Source organism: Musa acuminata, chromosome BXJ1-8 (assembly GCF_036884655.1).
Source record: "Musa acuminata AAA Group cultivar baxijiao chromosome BXJ1-8, Cavendish_Baxijiao_AAA, whole genome shotgun sequence".
In the NCBI taxonomy this organism is placed as follows: domain Eukaryota; kingdom Viridiplantae; phylum Streptophyta; class Magnoliopsida; order Zingiberales; family Musaceae; genus Musa; species Musa acuminata.
This window is the reverse complement of record NC_088334.1, coordinates 36,421,501-36,441,579: the sequence shown is the minus strand read 5'-3', so window position 1 is coordinate 36,441,579 and position 20,079 is coordinate 36,421,501. Positions and strand designations below refer to the sequence as shown.

Here is a 20,079-nt window from a genome sequence, read left to right as displayed (position 1 = left end):
AAGCTATTGGACCATTCTAGTCTTCGAGGTTCAGTGAATGATCTTATTGTTAAAGAGGACCCTTGGGTAAGCTATTGGTCCATTCTATCCTAAAATACCTTATTTTGAAATAGACTAAAATGACATAATACCTATACTAATACCAGACAACCCCTAATCTCTTCAAACTCTTCTTGAACTTGATGAAGACTTTGGAGTCGATGATTGTCTCCTCCCAATATCTTAGTATCATAGTTCTTTGACTATGAAACTAAGAATCTGCTCCTTCAATATCGCAACTGCTCGCCCTTCGACTAAATCACTGTTTTCTTGAGGCCTACTCAGGTAGCAATTGATTTCTCTCCCGCTTAGATTGTTAAAATTCTTCACTTCTATTTTTTTTTTCTCGATCTCGCCATCTTGAACGGTAATAGTGGAGCATCTGGACTTCAGAGACCGCGCACTTAATTTCCCCTATAAAGACATTGGGGATCCACCTCAGTGGGGATCGATGTCTCGACTCCGCTAAAGATATCATTTCAGCTCTGTAACTATTGCCCCCGAATGATCAGTAAGGGAAGCTTATGATATGAGCCTAAGACATGATGCAACTCATCGTCAATTTGCAGCTGGTCTCCTAACTCATAAATGCTTTCAATTACAACACGATATTCTATGATAAGTTTTCTAGTTTGGACTACCACGAATCCCAATAACTCAGATTATCCATCTTTATCGAGAAATCTGACCCCAAAACACAGCCAAAAGTAGCTCGTCTGCTACGCACAAGAACGTTGGGACATTGAAGACATCTAAACAACAACGATTAATTAAATCTGAATGTTATAAAAAAAAAAGAAAATCAAATTTCTTTGTGCTTTGATAAATATATAGTAAAAGCTGAGGGAGAAATCTCTTCCTCAGTGGAGTAGAAATTGAATTTTCCTCTTTAGATTCCAATAGTCACGGACGTCTTACGAAGATGCTAAGACCTTGTCAGATCAGAAGGTCCTGGAATCAAAATCTATCTTCAGTACTTATCCTTTACAACAACCAAAAAAACCTTTCATTTAAACAAGAAAATTCAGCACAAACTAACACAAATTAGGGCATGGAGAAGTTAAATGTGGCGAGGGAATAATCAAAGCTATGTAATTCAGTTCACAGGTTGCACATTTCTTCCTGTTGTCAATCCAAAATGTCATTGTCAGCACAGGTTACATCAAGCAAGGCCTTCATAAATGCTTTGCAAGTTAACCATGCCTTACTGAACTGATCCTTTTACAAGTTGCTCACAATGCCACAGATATCATGACCCTCATTTAACACAAACGTTGCAGGATTGATGAACCCTCGAACAAAAAGACCATACAAATAACAAGGTAACAGATGTACAGTACAGCTCTTAAAGCAGCAGATATAATTAGTTTATAAGGATCGCCTTTAGATATCACGTAGACAAACAGTCGTATCGGCAGTTCCATCTCACTCCATGCACTAGCATGTAACAAACATGGTTGAACCCTCTCTTTTCAAACTCTACAAGTTGCAACCTTCCACTGTAAAAAACCTGCTTTACACCCTCCCATATTCCAAGTCATTCGCTGGTGATCTATTAGTATATATCCGGGATAACCTGATCATGTTGCTGCCTTCGGTTTGCTGGTTTGCTGCACTGGTCGGATTGCTACTACCTTGCTCCTCCAACATCTGAAAGTATGCATACGGCCCCCAACCTTGCAAGAAAGAAGTAGAAAAACAATAGTCAAATTTTGGCAACTCCAATTTAGAAAACAAGAGACCTGTATATAATGGAATTTTTTACTTTGACCATCAGAATTCAGGCAAGCCGTCATTAACTTATATGATGGCAGAGAATGTTAGAAAATATCTACAACAGAAAAAATTAGAAAAAACTTTCATTATAGGCATACATGACGTTCACAGGTGGACTCAAACCTGAGACCTATTACTTGTGCAATAATGCACTAACCAACTTGAATATCTCAACAGAGACATATTTTACATGCTTTTTATTACAAGACATCACAAGCATACAACTTCTGAGATTAGAGGCATATGATCATCCTATGAAAGGCACACAGAGAGAAGTTTTGGACTGTATAAGGTACTAGAAAATTATTTACTTGAATAAAGCAAAGTATCTCAATTAGTTAAATGCTCACAACATTTATCAAGTAAAGCACACAAGAATAAAACAAAAGTATGCCCACTAATGAGAATAAAAATTACTACACCAATTTGGCAATTAAAAGAATCAGCTCAGCTGGGGAAGGCCCTTATGGATTTCTGACTTATCTGCTAGCATTACTAAAGTATCAAATCGCTTTAGTAGAAAACTGTCCTATAACTCGGCCACTACCAGATATTTGCAGTTACATTCACATCCAACGTAATTGCAAACGAATATTACCATCCATACGATAAGGTGCAGGAAAAAACTGCAGATAACAAAATGTGGCAACTGTGACACCTGAAATTGAAAAGTACATGAGTCATTAAGAACAAAGAAAAATTTTAGACCTGCTTGCTTAAAGGTCAATATAATAACATGCTGAATGAACTACATTAACTTACCCAGAATACCACCAGCAAAGACATCATCCCAGTGGTGCCGATAATCATCGACACGAGAGATTCCAACAAGTGAAGCGACAAGTAGTGGAAGAAACACAATACAAAGTTTTGCCACATGTCCATTACGATCAAATGCTTTGATCTTCCCAGACAAATAAAGTGCTAGGTAACCAAGACCTGCAAAGGACCCTGCATAAGGAAAGGTTAACTATATGTCCACAAGTGTGTCCAAGCACTTGGGTTGGACTGACCTTGCACCTGGGTTCCAAATTATGTAAGCTATATGTCCACAAGTGTGTGTGTGTGTGTGTGTGTGTGTGTATAGAAGGCACTTAATTTTGGTCTGCATTAAAAATTATCAAAAATAATTGTCAAAACATATCTGGCATTTCTTCTTCACAAAAGAAAATCATGTACCTGAATTAAAGCAGCAAAGGAAGCAAGAATAAGAAACAACTTACATGAAGTGTGACCACTAGGAAAACTCTTGTGTCCATCATTTATTAAGTTTTCCTCCCCGTGACAAATAACATTTCCTGTCACTATATCATACAACTGAACCAATTGAAAACAATAATTAGATAATTGTCATAACATGCTACTAAAATATATAGAAGACAAATCCAGACAGATACAAGAACCAGTAACAGAACCTCCTTTCCATCTGGAAAACAACGCCAAAAGAAATCTGGCCGAGGTCGACCAACAGTGACCTTTATTGCATTGGTTATAATCGCAGTTGTCAGCACAGCATAAAGAAGACCTTTGCAAGTAATTGAAACACGTTGAGTTAAAGTTTTCAGGTCATCCTTCTTTGTGTGTGTGCCAAAAAGGATTAAAAGAAATTATAGCCAAACACGACCAACATTATATTCAGAGTTATCAGCACAGCAGTAAAGATACCTTTGCAAGAAGTCGAAAAGTATTAAGTTCTTCAACAAACCCTTTTTTCTGACTAATTAGCATCAGTATGAAGAGAAATTCTATTTAATACAGAGATGAGGTAAAAATATACCAAGGATGGAATGATGCAGATCATAAACCTCTCTCCTATGGAAATAGAAGGCAATAGATATCGAAGCAGGCAACACTATCGCAATTATCTACAAGTATAAACCAATGTGTCAAAAGTATCTGCAGCACATTACAATAGGCTCAATTGACAAAATGAAAAACTTCAAATACATTACAGGAAGAGCCCATGATGGAATGGTGCTGGTCTTGAATGGGTATCTTAGGTCATTCATCATATCCTTTCCAACGAAGCGGTAAAACGGATGAACAATTTTCAAAACCATCACAAGCACCCCCAGAAAAATGAGTATAAGCCAATCAAACTTATGTGTTCTGGCCACTTTAATTCCATGAGATCGCACTGTGTGTGAACCAAGCTGAACGTCTCTCATATTGTCCTGTAAAGATATAACAATAGAAAAGCAAATCAGCTTGAAGTCCCCAAGTATTTTCAATATTCTTTAGTATTAAAAAGTACATATGTGCTGCGAATGGGAATACTCGTGGAACTGTGATTTGGACATGCATAAACTGACTTTAAAAGATGACAGTAAATAGTACAAGTTTTGTGCAATTATAAAACGTGGGTCAGCATATCTGTCTCACTTTGTAGGTACAGGACTATGCTTATTTATTATAGGAGAAATGGGTAATCAAATGCTAAAAAATGGGAATCACATGTTTATTTAGCACTATTTTCTTGATGGTTCCCCAATAGGCTACACTAACTTTTTTCATGACATCCCATTTGCTGATGAGCCAATTGCAGAGAGCAATACAGCTCAGGGTATAATACATGCTGAGTGACATATGGTAAGATTTCGTGTGCCAAAACCCCAAGGAAGAACGAGCATTTCAAGATCTAATTTGGGCCTTTCTCAACCCTAGAACAATCTGCGATGATGACAACTGCACACCAACAAAAGTTGCTAGTGATTACGAAGGCACACATGAGAACATCATCTCTAAAGGACATCAACCGTTCCTATGGAAGAAAAGGAACTGTTGCCTACGCCCAGCATAGAAATCTAGGCAGCAAGGACTTTACCCTTTGGCGATGGTTCAGCAATCAACAAGAGAGCATATTCCTGCGTTTCTTCCTGCAAGCCAAACAAAACAACGCATCACGAAATGCCACTCATTCCCTTCTCGATTCCTCCCGTCCCATACTATAGAGGTCGCAGAAACCTTCTTATTTGTGCCACAACGACGCGGGATGGCTTCCCGCTCAAGAAATCAAACGAGCGAATCTTGAGAAAAGGAAAACATTACCTGATCTTGTGCTCGAATGAAATCGAGTAAAGGGAAAGGAAGGAACGGAGATTAGAGGATCTAAAGGAGGAGGAAATAGACTCTCCGGACTCTACGATTCTTGAAACCCAGGCAAGCAACCGCTGAGTGAGACGGGGGAAGGAGGGAGATGGGGAAGCATTCGAGTTAAATAGAACGGAACGGAACGGAACGGAACGAAGGCGTTGTAATGCGTGAACTGTTTTGAAATGGGCAATTGGATTCCGCTAGTAGGTTTGGGCCCCAATTATCTGTGATCGATTTGGGCCCAAATCCATTGAAAGCTCATCACTTCTTGCAACAACGTAGATATACTCTCTCTCTGTTCAGACTACATGGCGATAAATTTCAGAGGTACTTGAATTAGATTTTTAATTTTGCATTTGGCGTATTTTTATACTAAATTTCTGTGTATAATTTGAAGCCATGAATTCATGTAAATATAAATCTAATTTTGAACACTGAATCTTTTAGCAAGTAAGTCAAGTACATCATTATCAGATAAACATTTTAGATATATTTAAGTATAAAAAATAATTAAAATAAAAATTAAAGATTAAAAAAATTTTGATCCTATGATGGATGCATCACTTATCAAATGTTAAGTGTTCAAAACATTATTTGATATATTTTTATATCTTAAACATAGAGAATGATTTATCAGATCCAGTTATCATAGAAATGTAAATATAAACAAAAAAACACATGATTGAAATAGTTAATTTTCTTGGGCCAAAAAAAAAGTTATAATCTTGTCATGTGATGGCTAATATTTTCAAGAAAAAAATATCAAGCAAGATTTATTATTTTTATTTTGTGATTTAAAAAGGAGAAAAAAAAAACATATCTCCAACTATTTTCTTCCGATTTTTTTTTTTTTTTGGTGCCAAAGCGCTCGTCTATCTCCCTCAGATATTTTATTCTAATAATGGCGGACACAATTTCTTTGTTTTTACTAGAAAATACGAATTACATATCACTTGCAAAAGCCGTGACAAACTTTGCCATCAAAAATTAAGCTAAATGCTAATTCATAGGGTTGCTTACCTTCTTCTCCAAAAAAACTATTGAGTTTACCATAATTTGACAACCAATAGCTTCTCTAGAAAATCATGTTTAAGAGTAACTATAACAAATTTATTAAAGAGGCACAAAATGCTTGTAATAAAACTGAGAATGATACTGGTGGATCAGATACATGAATCGGCCTTCCTAACCTAAACCCTAACCTAAACCCTATGCTTTCTCTGTTGAGCAATATAATTTGCCTTTTGTGGAGAGGTCCAGGTTTGCTTGTAGTCCATTCTTTTACTACAATAATTTCTTGGTTTCTGGGGAAAAAACTATGCAAACTCGGTACATACAATGAAAATTGCATGAAGAAAACACAGTTTTTAACTATGCAAGCCAATTGAAAAGGGAGAACAAATATCCTGGTGATTTCAAAGATTATATAGCTCACTGTAACCTTATCAGTAATCACAAATGCAACAAAAAAGTAGAAAGCATTCCTGGATAATGCTAAAAACTAGGCTGATTGTATCCATCGAAGTTATAGCAGGGCCTATACGGTTGTTTGCCTTTCTACGTATTCCAACCCACTGCTTCAACATCAATGCTACGAACGGTCAAAACACAGTTTGAGAGCGCTGGATCAAAGCCATGACATTCCCATCAGAAAGCCCTTGCATGAGGTGACAATCCTGCATGGAATTGGTCAGTTCAAAGTAGGGGATGAAAATACCACATCTCATCTCTCTTCTAGGCCACTGGTTGAAAGGGATACAAAACAACCCACCATGAACTGCTAGCTCCGATGCATGGCCTTTGTCCAGATCACAATAATAGTTGACAATGTCTAGATCAAGTAAAATTAGATTGGGGTGGAAGCGTAGTGACTAAGCAATTAATAAAAGTCCAAGGAACCATAAGCAATATCATTTAGGGCACATGATTCAATCATAAAAGAGAAATGCTTATTCAAATTAGGCTACAGTTAATGGAGCTCCCAGGTTCTCTCTCTAAAGATGCAATGGAGAAGAGAATAGCATGTAGACACCAACACTTCAATATCATCTGGTCCGCAGATTCATGGTCAGAAAAGGAAGAAGTGGACTATAACCCTTTCCTAGATGCCAGAAGAAGGTTCATACCTGACAACTAGACTTAGAAGGAAAAAAAAAAAGCACATCTTTCCAAGAGGGAAAGCTCTATCAATCAGGTCACTACTGTCTCTCACAAAGAATTAGATTTCATGATCCATAGAGTGGCATTTCTCAGTAGAAATCAGAAGAGAGCAGGATAAACCAGCCACTAGTGTTAAAACTAGGTTCATCAGTCTAAGAATACAAGAGAAAAGAAACCATTTAAGTATTTATACCACAAGTTTTATCTTCTTAAGGTTGGTTCAACCTCCTAAAACAATAGAGAAAATGATACGAACCACAAGTCGATTCCTATTTTTAGATCAAAGATACAGATCACTTGTTAAAAAGAAAGACGGCAGGAAAAGATTATACATGTTGCAGACAGGAAACACTGCAGTCAACTAATAGCACTTTCTTCACTGACCAAAACACAATAATAGGAAGATCAATAGGGTGTTACTATATGTCAAACTCGAGTTGGATTAGTTAAGCAACTAGTGTGTTTTGTAAAATAAGGAAGAATCATATATGCAAATTGCCAAGATCCAGAGACCATCACTTGTGAAAACAAACAATATATATGAAGCAAAAAAAAAAAACCTTTAATTTTAGTATCTCACTGCATCCAAATAGCTGTCCTGAAATCACATCATTATCAGTGTTCACACACTCAGAAGAAAAAGAGTGCTTTTGGTTTGTATGCATCTGCCTAGAAACGAAAGAGACAAAAAAAAAGAGAGAAACAAGCCTTTCCTCTATAACCATGTGAAACTTCTTGTATAAAAACAGTAGATACATTAAAATACTGCTGTAAATTAATAATGTAACAATATCTTTAACATGACAGATTTCTGATCTAATAGCAAGATAACATAGTCCCCTGGGACTCGAGCATGATTCCTAAAACCATTGACAGGAGGATAAACACATGCAAACACCAATTTCCTTTATTCGTATGACAACAAACTGACATACAACACCAATTCACGCGAACCAAACACTAAACAACACATCAAATGAGAAAACCAACGAAACATAATTTGTAGGTAATAAGACTGTACGAAATTATGAGCTCACTGCAGATTACTTTACCTCCAATCAAAATTTCCTTTTTCCTATTAACCAGGGTATCAACTGGTGATCATGATGTTTTGGATGTGTTTGAATCTCCAGGAGCTCCTGCTTCAGGAATCACAGCTGTTGAGCTTGCCATCTGATACTGCCGGGACAATGCTGGTTGTGAAGAGGCTTGCGAATAGTATATCTGAGGATGGCCAGGAGCAGCCGTGACTTCATAACCATAATTAGCCATCGTTGCAGGGGACTGAGAAAGATGAGGATGCTGCATCACATGATACCCGGTTCCGGCATAAGGGTATGGTGTGGTTTGGCGTACAGGCACATAGTACATTGGAATATGGGGATCAAAGGGGTGTGCTTGTGGCAATTGCTGCATCGATTGGGGCACGATAGAGTAGTAGGAAGCCATGGGAACGCCTGTACCGGCCCCCGTATGGTGGATGTAATGGGGATTCGTCGAAATAAACTGTGGTTGTTGTTGATGAAATTGGGAATGGGTTTGTTGCTGCTGGAGTTGTTCCGGGTGCACTGAAGACAACACAAAACCTGGAGCATCCACCGGCGGCAATGGAGCACGGTAGCTACGATCAAAAGAGACATTTGGATCAGAGTTTAAATTCAAATATGTAGCTTTTGATGAAGAAATTAAGGTGAAATTTAATTGGAATTTTAGTAAAAAAATCACAACTATTTCGCAGAGGAGGGTCAAAGAACCAGAATGATGATACCTCGATGCAGGATCGGAGGAGGGGGCGTCGACTTGTGTGGGTTTTGGGGGTTGTGGCGGCTTACGGACGCCATGATCAGACTTCTCGTCGTCCGAGAAGACCCTGTTCGAGTTGTCCGAAGCGGAGATGGTGGGAATGGAATCGGAAGCGGTCGGAATAGGGATGGGGGGAGGGACCTGGAGGTGATGAGCGTAGATTGGCTCTTTGAAACCATCGTCCGGCCTCTGGCTGGTGGCGGAGTCGGAAGAGAGGTTCATGTGGGCCAAGTGGTCGTCGAGGCCGGAGATCCGATGATCGGCGTAGCGGTCATCGGTTGGAACGGGAATAGGTGGGAGATTAGAGAGGGATGGAGCAGAGGAAGTGGATCCGAAGGAGGACGTCGTATCGAGCATCGGCGAATCGGGGACGGAGTGAACATCTTGGCCATGGCGTGCGAGCTTGCCGGCGGAGTCGGGGCGGGGGAGGACGAGCTGCTCAGGCTCCGGGTGGGAAGCAGCGCCGCCGCCGCCGCCGCCTTTGCGAGAGTGGACGGAAGAGTTGTCCTCGAGACCGAGGAGGCTGTCGACCGTGGCGGAGTCGGCAGAGTGGCCACGAGGGAGGCCGTCCATACTCATGCCGCCAATCGCGCTATTGAGGGCGTCCACGAACCAAGTCTCCGATTTTGACTCGTCCAACAGCGACCCGATGGTGGACGAAGGCGCCGATTCCGACTTCGACGGGAACAGGAACAACCGCAGGCGGGAGGAGCGGGTGGAGCCGCCGCCTCCGGAGGCCGCGGCGGCGGTGGCGGCGGAGATGCGATCCAGCTCGTCGATCATGTTCTCGAGGTCCTCGTCGGTGGTGACGGAGATAAGAGAATCGAGGTCCTCGTTGGGGAGCTGGTACTTGAGGGAGAAGGGGCGGCCACCGAGGAGCTTTCGTGAGAGCTTGGCGGAGATGTCAGCAAGAGAGGAGTGGCGATCGACGACGACCATGCGGGTCTCGCCGCCGAGGTAGCAGAGGGACTTGTCGGTGGGGCGGGGAACGATGCGACCGCCGTAGCTACACATGAGGCGGAGGCGCGACGAGGCCGAGACGGCGGACGGAGGGAACGGTTCGTCCCAGGAGTCGCCGCCGCGGGAGCGGGGGGAGGAGTCGGCGGAGTCCGGGTACCCGGGGCCGGAGGCGCCGACGGAGACGGCGGTCGCCGCCGATTCCATGGTCGGAGCGAGGGAGATGTGGGAGGGGGTCCGCTAGGATCGAATTGGGGATCTGTGGCGAGGGAAGGGAAAGGAGTTGGGGGCAGACGACAAGAAAAAAGGGACGTTTTTTTATTATTATTTTTTCTTTTCTTAAACTCTATTTTAGTATTAATGGCGATAAAAAAAGAGAAAATTGCTGAGACAGCGATGTTGATGTGATAAAGAAAATGTAAGTGCGATATGCCACGAATAAATACTTACCAAACGGAGGTTATTGCCAGAGAGGCTAATAAATAAATAGTAAACATTTGTTACATCGGGTTTTGTCGACACCCATCGCCACCCCACCTTTGGTCGTATTCAACGTTTTCCCTTCTGATCGCTTCCACTCTTTGATTTAGTCTCATTACATCTCACTCACGCATTTGTTTCTCAATGTATATTTGTTACTATGAAATTTTGTGGTCAGCTTGGGATCGATTCCACCTAATCCGGTTTTAAAGTCTTGTCACGCTCGAGACTTAATATTAGCCAAATTTGGTAACCTCGACTCCAAATCTAATTATGCAAGCTCGAGTTTGGAAATCCGGAAGAAAAGAATCGTCTCGTGAACATGGCCAATGAAATCTCTGCCATGGCTAAAGTCGAAGAATGATTCTAAAAATATTTGTAGCTTTTTATAATTTATGTCGACATGACTTTTTTTTTTTTTTTGGTCTAATTAGGCTTTAGATGGCACATGTGGAGTCCCAAATATTTATCATATTAATATTAATATTATGAAAATTTATATGAATAAGAATATCTAGATCCAAATCCAATTTAAAAAAATTATATTCTAGAGATTAAAAATCAACCACATTAATATGTCTTATATATAATAGACCTCGAGTCTACGCACAAAATTAAGTTGCTAAAAGTAGAAGCTTGTCCAAGAAAAGTTAGGTATAAATTTCTCCCGTCTCTAAACCCATATGTTATTTTTTTTAAAAAAATTATTATAATAAATTTTGATTATTTAACATGTGATTAGAGTTCAAAACCAATAAAGTTCAAGTTCATGAATTTTTAGGTTAAAATATTGAGAACTAAATCGAGACTCTATAAGAATCGAGAGCGCATTCGATAAAATTTCTTCCGTACTAAAGTTAATATAAATTTAGAGAATTTATCAACTATAAAATTAAAACGTAAAGTCAACCAAAAATGTCCTTCAGAATGCAATTGAAAATATTTTTATCTTATAATAGATAATCATTAAAATAATTACTCATATTATTAAGTCATTAATGGATTGTCAAATTACGTGGAATTGTAAAAGCTAAAATAACAGTTTGGTATAGTCAACTTTGTTAGCAGTGATCAATTAAAATTATGGAGTCGAGTTGATATTCATATCGATATATATTATTAATCATGTAGGATCAAATCATAATAACACATCAACAGTTATCCACGTGTCATATCATCAGTATAATAACTTTGTATTATAATGACTATGGATTTTTGAAGTTTGGTATGACATTTGTCTTAATTATTCAAATATCGTTATCTGTTAATGCTGTTACAAACTTAGCGTGAGGTGGAGTTGAAGAGAAGGCACGTAATGACCATTATAATTGAGATATGGAAGAGGTTGAGGTTGCTTGTTGTGTCCACTCTCATAATCCTTCGATCAACACTAATTATAACGATGTGGAGGAGAGAGTGTGAGAGTCGAAGAGAGCGGCAAGTACTGAGATCATCACAATGTATTAAAACGCACGACTGTGACTGCTCACCGGCCTCCGATATTTCTCGAAGAACATAGACATTGAATAGTGAATGATAGAGACACCTTCTCTCATTTCCTTGTGCACGTTAACCTTGAAACAACCCAATCTATTCTAAACCTACCTTTCGTAGATGATTTGGTAAGTAATTTAGATGACGATGGAATCCTAAATCAGTGGAATCCCTTTAAAACCAACCACATCACACTCGTCGCCTGACCATTAAATCTCTACTAAATATTTTCTAATCAAAACCGTTATATATATATATATATATATATATAGTCGTACTAACGCATAAACAATAGGTGGAATCGGATTCGGTACATGGAGTGCTGTATAGTACGGCTGACCAGTGGCAGAGCTTTGGATCATAGCCTGCTGTACCGCGGGCTCTCCCTCTCTGTGTGCGCTTGTGGGATTACAGTGGTGCAGGGGTACGATGACCGCCGTGGCGTCACGAGCAACCACGGTCGAAAACCTCAATCAATGTGTCCCTGATGGTGACCACAACCCGTCCGTCTGCTGGGACAGAGAGAGCTACAGTTCTTATACAGTGCACGGAAAGTAAAAAAACCATTGCGGTCGCCCATCGTTTCGTTTCCCACTATTCAGGTAAAGTATGCCGTCTTGTTATTATCTCAGCAGCTGTTCGATAGCTTCTACGTTTGTTGACAAAGGGAAAAAACACACTGTCGGCTTGTGGTAATAGCTCCACCCTCCCTACTTGGAAATCAAATCCAGCTTCACGAGTTCAACCAGGAAAAGACGAGCTAAATGGACCCAGAGTAGACACCTACCCATGATGATCGGAATCGAATCGAATCTAAGTGGTTTTGGGTCCGATTCAAATTCGATTCCGGTATATATATATTTGATCGAAAATTTTACTTCGAAAAATGGATGTAATTTCATAATGTAATAACATAAAAATGAATACAAATTTTTTAATAAATTTATCTTATATATTTATTTTTTTAATTATATAATAATTAAAAAACTCTTGAAAATAATCATTTATTTAATCTGGATAAATTGATCATTTGTCATCCTAGGTCTAATGATTAGCGTTGGGCCCAAAGTATTGATCAACGATCAATCTGATCATTGACTATTTATTTATTTTTTAATATAATTGGTTCAAATTCGTTTTATAACTAAACCAAAATCGTCAATTCAGATTCCAATTGTACGTCATTGGAAGCGGAATCGAATTATCCAAGCCCGATTATGGTTTGAATCTGATCTCGATACGATTCAATTTTGATTTAAAATAAATCATGATTATGACTAGAGATACTAGCTTGTAAAAATCACGATAGCTCTTTTATTTATCAAATTATTTAGTTTTATCCTTATGCTGTAATCAATTTTATCTTTAAAATTCTCTAAATGGAATCAAATCAATCTCTTATCGTTCCTCTTTCATCTCTCTTTTTTAAGAACGAGAGATGAGAGATGGCAAATATGGATATGGGAAGAATATCGATATAGACAAAAAAAGATGGGAAAAAAAATGAGAAGAAAAAAATCTACACAAAAATATCGAAATTCGATTCCATCTAATCTACTCCTATTAGGTATAGCCCATAGGTGGGCTTCGATGGGTTGAGCCTAAATCTTATTTATTAAAAAAAAAAATTTTTTTGAGGCTTTTGTTAGATGATCAAACGGTTAAATTTTAATAGTTTTGACCTAAATTTTATGAGAAGAATTCTTGTAATAGACTCTATAATCATAATGGTGTCAATCTATGATTTATCTTCTCTAAGGTGATTTTATGATATATCCATTTGGTGATATAAAAATTTTTCTTTGGATAAAATTCATTTGGATATATAAAAATTTTTCTTTGAATAAAATTCATCTATGGTGATGATAATATGTTATTGTTGAATCAAGATTCGTGTTCTTGATATTATTATAATCCTCTAGTTATTCTAGAGAAGATTTATTGTAAACATATTATCATTATTGGTAATAGTAGAGTTTTGAAGTGGACTACGATCCTGTGGTTTTTCCCGCATTGAGTTTTTCACGTAAAAAAATTAATGTCTTATTTTGTGATTGATTTATTATTCTATTATTTATGCTGCTCTGGTTAATATTTATTTTTTTAGTAACAAGTTGGTATTTTGGTGAGGAACCCATTTTGATACACAAAGAATGAAAAGAATTATTCCACTACAATAGTTTTTCTTGTATCAAAGCATCATGTTGTTTTATGCTAGTTTTTTTTGTGTGATTGAAATGAAAGAGTCGGACGGTATGATTAAATTGAACTTATCAAATTATTTTACTTAGAGACATATGATAGAATATTTGTTCTATTGCAAAGATTTGTATAAGTCCATCAAAGTTAAAGAAAAACCTTCTACTATAGAAGATTAGAAATGAGAGGTTTAACATAGAAAAATCATTGTTTATATTAGAAGATGGATATATATAAATTTGCATGAGCATATTTCTAATGAAACTAAAGTTGATGTTGTTTGGTAAAAGTTAAAAACTCTCTTTGCGAAAAAGATAATAAGAAATAGAATTTCTCTCCTTAGAATGCTTATCAATTTAAAGTATAAAGATGATGATAACATTATTGAGCATATAAGCCTGTTTCATAATCTTGCAAATAAGCTAATTGTTATAAAAATGAATATAGATGATAAGATGCAAGAATTGTCACTTCTCAGCTCTTTATCTGAAAGTTGAAAAACGTATGTAGTGACAATTTGTAACTCTACGCCAGTGGGAACTCCAACCATAGATATGGCTAAAGATAGTTTGCTAAATGAATATATCAAAAGGAAAGAATAAGAAGAATCTTTTTCTAATGCACTTGTTATTGAAAAACAAGAAAGATGTGTAAAAAGTTATAGTAGAAATCAATATGATTATAGAGGAAGATCTAAGTCTAGAAGAGATATCAAGTATTTTCACTACAATAGGCCAGGTCATATGAAGAAACAGTGTAAGTTTTAGAAGCGAGAATAGAATAAAAGGAAGAAAAATAAGAAAGAGACCAATACAATTGCTGTTGAAAGCAATATTATTATTATTTATGATGACGGATATGTCAGTCTTGCAGCTCAAGATAATAACTAGGTAATTGACTCTAGTACTTCATTTCATATTGCTTCTTATGATGATTTCTTCATATCTTACACTATTGGTGATTTCGATAATGTCAAAATAGGAAACAGTAGTATATCTAAGATTGTGGATATTGAAGATATTTATATGGAGACCAGTACTAGGAGCAAATTGATACTCAAACATGTTAGACATGTTCTAGATATTCGTTTTAACTTGATATATATAGACAGACTTGATGATGAGAGATTTATATACTATTTTGGTGAAAGCAAATGGAAGCTCACCAAAGGTTCTCTAGTTATGACGAGGAAAGAAGCTAAACTCTTTCTATGTAATGGAAACTAAGCTATATAAATGAGAGATTAATACAATTCAAAAGGGTAAAAGCATAGATCTTTGACATAAGAGACTTGATTATATTAGCAAGAAGAGACTTCAAACTCTTGCTATAAAGTAGCTCTTACCGGAGTTACTAGGTACATCTCTTAAATCCTGTGATCATTGCTTAGTTGGAAAAACACATAGAGTTACTTTTTATACTCATTTGTCATTTAAAAGATCAAATATTATTGATTTGGTTTACACTGATATTTATACTATATAAACTAGAACAGTTGGAGGTACTTTTTATTTTATTATTTTAATTAATGATCATTCTAGAAAAGTTTGAACTTTTGCTTTGAAATATAAAGACTTAAGTACTCGATGTTTTCAAAGAGTTTTATATTAATATTAAAAGAGAAATTGACATAAAGTTAAAGTGTATTCGAATAGATAATGGTGGCGAGCACAGGAGTCCTTTTGAGAATTATTACAGGTTCCATAGTATTAGACTTGAGAAAATAATTCCAAAAATTTCTCAACAAAACGGTGTGATAAAAAGGATAAACAGAACCATTAAAAAAGGATTAGGTGTATGATTTTTCATGCTAAGTTACCTAAGTCATTTTGGAAGGAGGTTATGATAACTATAGTTGATTTAATAAACCTTTCTTCATTAGTTTCTTTGAAAGATGATGTTCCAGATAGAGTCTGGAATGAGAAAAATGTATCTTATGATCACTTGAGAGTCTTTGGGTACAAAGCATTTGTTTATATTTTCAAATATGAGAGGTCCAAGCTTGATAACAAGGCAAAAGCATGTATTTTCTTGAGGTATGATAATGAAGGATTTGAATACAGATTATGGAATCCAATGAACAAGAAGATTATTAGAAGTAGAGATATTGTATTTCTTGAAGATCAATTATTTGATGATGGTGACAATGTTGATAAGCCAAAAATCTCTATTTATATTCCTTGGAGTTTGAATCCAATTCTTCCACTTGTAGTTCATGATAATCATAGGGGAGATAAACAAGAAGATTCTGGTGAAAATATTAGTGACGATGCTCCTATATTTGATGATGTTGAACCAACTAAACAAATTGAGCAAGCATCTCCACCACCAGTTGAGATTCAATTAAGAATATTCACAAGAAAATGACAACCGTCTACAAGATATCCTCCACATGAGTATATTATGCTTACTAATAGGAGAGAGCTAAAAACTTACTAATAAACTATTGTATATGAGCACAAGAATGAGTGAGCTAAAGCCATGCAAGAAGAGATGAGATCCTTGCTTGAAAACCACACCTATGACTTGGTAAAGTTACATAAAGGGAAGAAAGCTCTCAAGAATAAATGAGTTTATAAATTGAAGACTAAAAATAATAGCTCACAACAAAGATACAAGGTATGATTAGTTGTAAAATGATTCAGTCAGAAGAAATGTATTGACTTTGAATAAATATTTTTTTCTATGGTGAAAATGTATTATATTCGAGTTGTTCTTAGTTTGACTACCCGCTTGAACTTAAAAGTTGAGCAACTTAATGTGAAAACTGTATTTCTTCATGGTGACTTAGAAGAAGAAATTTACATGGAGCAATCAGAATATTTCAAAATTAAAAAAAAAAAAGTCTAGCATGCAAGCTTAGAAAAAGCTTATATAGACTCAAATAAGTACCCAAATAGTGATACAAGAAGTTTGATTCCTTTATGATGAGCTAAGGATATAATAGAACCACATTTGATCATTGTGTGTTTACAAAAAAGTTTTTAGACTATGATTTCATTATTCTCTTACTATATGTTGATGATATGTTGATTATTGGCCATGATATTGAAAAAATTGAAAAACTTAAAAGAGAGCTAAGTAAGTTTTTTGCTATGAAAGACTTGAGATTGACAGAACAAATACTTGACATAAAGATTCTTCATAATAGGAAGAATAAGAAGATTTAGTTATCTCAAGAGACTTACATTGAAAATATTCTTGAAAGATTCAACATGAGTAAAGCGAAAGCAGTTTGTTCTCCACTTGTAGGTCATTTCAAAATTAGTTTGAAATAATATCCTACAAGTGAGAAAGAAAAAAAAATATTCAGAGTGCGCTTACTCATCTACGGTAGGCAATTTGATATATATTATAATTTATACTAGGTTAGATATAGCTCATGCAGTTGGAGTTGTCAATCGATTTCTCTTTAATATTGGTAAGGAACATTAGGTAATAGTGAAATGAATATTAAAATATCTAAAGGGTACTTCTAGGTTGTATTTATGTTTTGGAAGTGGTAAACCTATATTAGAGGGGTATATAAATGTAGACATGATAGGTGATATTGATTCCAAGAAGTCTACTTCGAGGTTCTTGATGACGTTTGTAGGGGGAGCAATCTCTTGACAATCTAAGTTATAGAATTATATTGCTTTATCAACCATAAAAGTGGGATATATAGCAATTACTAAAGCCTACAAAGAATCTTGATAGATGAAAAAGTTTTTATAGGAATTGGGCTTGAAATAGGAAGGATATACTATTTACTATGATAGTCAGAGTGTCATTCACCTCTCCAAGAATTCAACATATCATTGTAGATCCAAACATATTGACGTAAGATATCACTAGATTCATGATCTGCTTGAGATAAAAGAATTACACTTAAAAAAGGTGCATACCAATAAAAATATATTAGACATATTGATAAATTCTTTACCTAAGGAGAAGCTTGAAGTATGTAGACGAAGAACGGGCTTAGTAGAGCCTACCATATGAGTTGGAGGGAGAGAATTGTTAGGTCCAACCATAGGTGGGCTTCGATTAGATGATTTGAGCATTGAGCCTCAATCTGATTTATTAAAAAAAAATGGAAGCAGAGACGTACACAACGTGAGAGGTCTGCGAGGAGAGAGCAATGATGAAAAAAAAAAATTACAAAGAGAGGAGAGAGAAAAAGCTAGGTTTTGAGATTTTTACTAGACGATAAAGTGGCTAAACTTCATTGGTTTTGACCCAAATTTTATGAAGAGGATCCTTACAATAAGCTCTATAATCCTAATAGTGCCGATCTATGATTTGTCTTTTCTGAGATACTTTTCTGATATATTTACTTGGTGATACCAAAACTTTTCTTTTGATGAAATTTATCTACGGTGATGATGATATATTATTGTTAAACTAAGATCTGTGTTCTTGATGTTATTATGATCCTATAGTTATTCTAGAGAAGATTTATTTCTATTATCATTATCGGTGATAATGAAGATTTGAAGTACACTACGATCTCATGATTTTTAGTTTTTCATGTAAAAAAATTAATATTTCGATTGATTTATTATTCTATTATTTATATTATTTTGATTAATATTTATTTTTTAATAATAAATTAGTATTTTGATAAAGAACTTATTTTGATTTATAAAAAAAAAAAATATATTATAATATTTTTTCCAACAACTACTTTGATAGACTCAAACTTAATCTCAGCAGAATTATATAACAAAATTAAAAGGTCAAAAGCATAGTTATCCATTTATAAAACACACCCCCCACCCCCCATTATTATTCGGATGTCATTCGATAAAAATCAGTTTGTGAAATTTTTCTGAATCTCCTTCAAGGATTCAAGCTGAGGGAATCATGGTTGCTTCCGGTGGTAGCATGCAAGTTGAAGTACGGCAATGTTGGAATGAATCATCCATGGTACTATCACAAATCAATGCTCTCCTATGGCAGAAGCTTTCAGCTTCACGGACTAGTTATCAACAGCGACGTTCTCCCGGGAAGAAAAGGACTGCCGTTCATATACCCCAGGTGAACAGTCCGGTAATACCGACACTGTACGGCGGTGGAGTAGAAACTTAGTGTACAAGACAATACATTGCCAAGCTGTTTCGGATGGGAGCAATCGACCATTCTTTTATATGGTTGAGTTTGAGTCGATTCAAAAAAATTAAGCTTATTAAGTTTGTGAGTCACTCACTATATCTTAATACTATTTTTTTTTTCTTTTTATAAATTATTTTATTTTAAGCCGATGATTAGGAATATTATTGTTATACATTAGAAATTTAACCAAGATTATGCGTTAGTTTTCTTTAAAGAAAACTATTCATTAAGTATTAAAAGTAAACATATGATCAGAGGAAACACAAGGGATAGATATAGAGAGAGAGAGAGAGAGAGAGAGAGATAGGGGATGTAACAATATCCCAAGAGTTGATCGGTCCTCTATTCCTGTTCCAGTTAGCTAATGCGTCAACCTCAAAATTTTGAGTTGATGGATTATTGCGAGTCTAATCGGACCTAGACATTGTTGAGTCTGATCTGATCATGAGCATATTGGAACTATAGTAAATCTTAAAAAACCTTTTAAAATATCCTAATTCCAAATCTAAATCAATACAACAAGACATTGAATCCAATTTAAAAGCTAAGTCACACCCCAAAATCTAGGTAGTCTTACATATGTTTGGATCCACAATAATAGTTTCAAATTAGGTCGGAATAAGCTTATATTAAGTATACATTAGATAATATTTGGGCTCCAAGTAGACGTCATCTCTGTTGACATACTGGCAGCTTTCTCAAAGCTGTGGTTGGATCAAAATTTTGACTGTCACAGTAAATGAAGGCTGGTAAAATAGGGGGAGGACATGATTCGTAAATGCTACAGATTAAGTCTTTCTGTCCTAAGATCAATGCCAATGGGTTCACTTTCTCTTCAACCTCTTTTCTCCTCCATTCACATGATCAAAGTGTTTACCGATGAAGACACTTTTTGCTTATCATGGTTGGCTAACCCATTAGTGCAAATGGTAGGCGTTTGCTGTTGCACAAACTAGTTATGCTATAAAAAAGAAATTGTGT

The 20,079-nt window shown here is 36.3% G+C and overlaps 1 protein-coding gene and 1 pseudogene across 2 annotated transcripts; both read right to left on the bottom strand.

The window, feature by feature from the left end:
* Window positions 1–1,246: 1,246 nt before the first annotated feature.
* On the bottom strand, window positions 1,247–4,675 carry LOC135586016 (lipid phosphate phosphatase 2-like; annotated as a pseudogene).
* A 1,617-nt stretch (window positions 4,676–6,292) lies between these two features.
* On the bottom strand, window positions 6,293–10,120 carry LOC135587759 (protein PAL OF QUIRKY-like). Of its 2 annotated transcripts, XM_065079506.1 has the most exons (3): window positions 8,837–10,120; window positions 8,121–8,689; window positions 6,293–6,584 (listed from the first exon to the last, which is right to left on the bottom strand). In XM_065079506.1, the coding sequence occupies exons 1-2, from the start codon at window positions 10,033–10,035 to the stop codon at window positions 8,170–8,172; spliced, it is 1,719 nt and encodes a 572-aa protein (XP_064935578.1). In that variant the 5' UTR covers window positions 10,036–10,120; the 3' UTR covers window positions 6,293–6,584; window positions 8,121–8,169. The 2 variants fall into 2 exon arrangements, with proteins under 2 accessions (XP_064935578.1, XP_064935577.1); XM_065079505.1 differs by lacking the exon at window positions 6,293–6,584 and having other exon boundaries at window positions 7,822–8,689.
* Window positions 10,121–20,079: the final 9,959 nt, after the last annotated feature.

Coding starts and splice junctions, on each gene's coding strand:
- LOC135587759 (XM_065079506.1), bottom strand. CDS start 10,035: ATGGAATCGGCGGCGACCGCCGTCTCCGTCGGCGCCTCCGGCCCCGGG. Junction 8,690..8,836: donor TCCTCCGATCCTGCATCGAG/GTATCATCATTC, acceptor TTTTGATCGTAG/CTACCGTGCTCCATTGCCGC.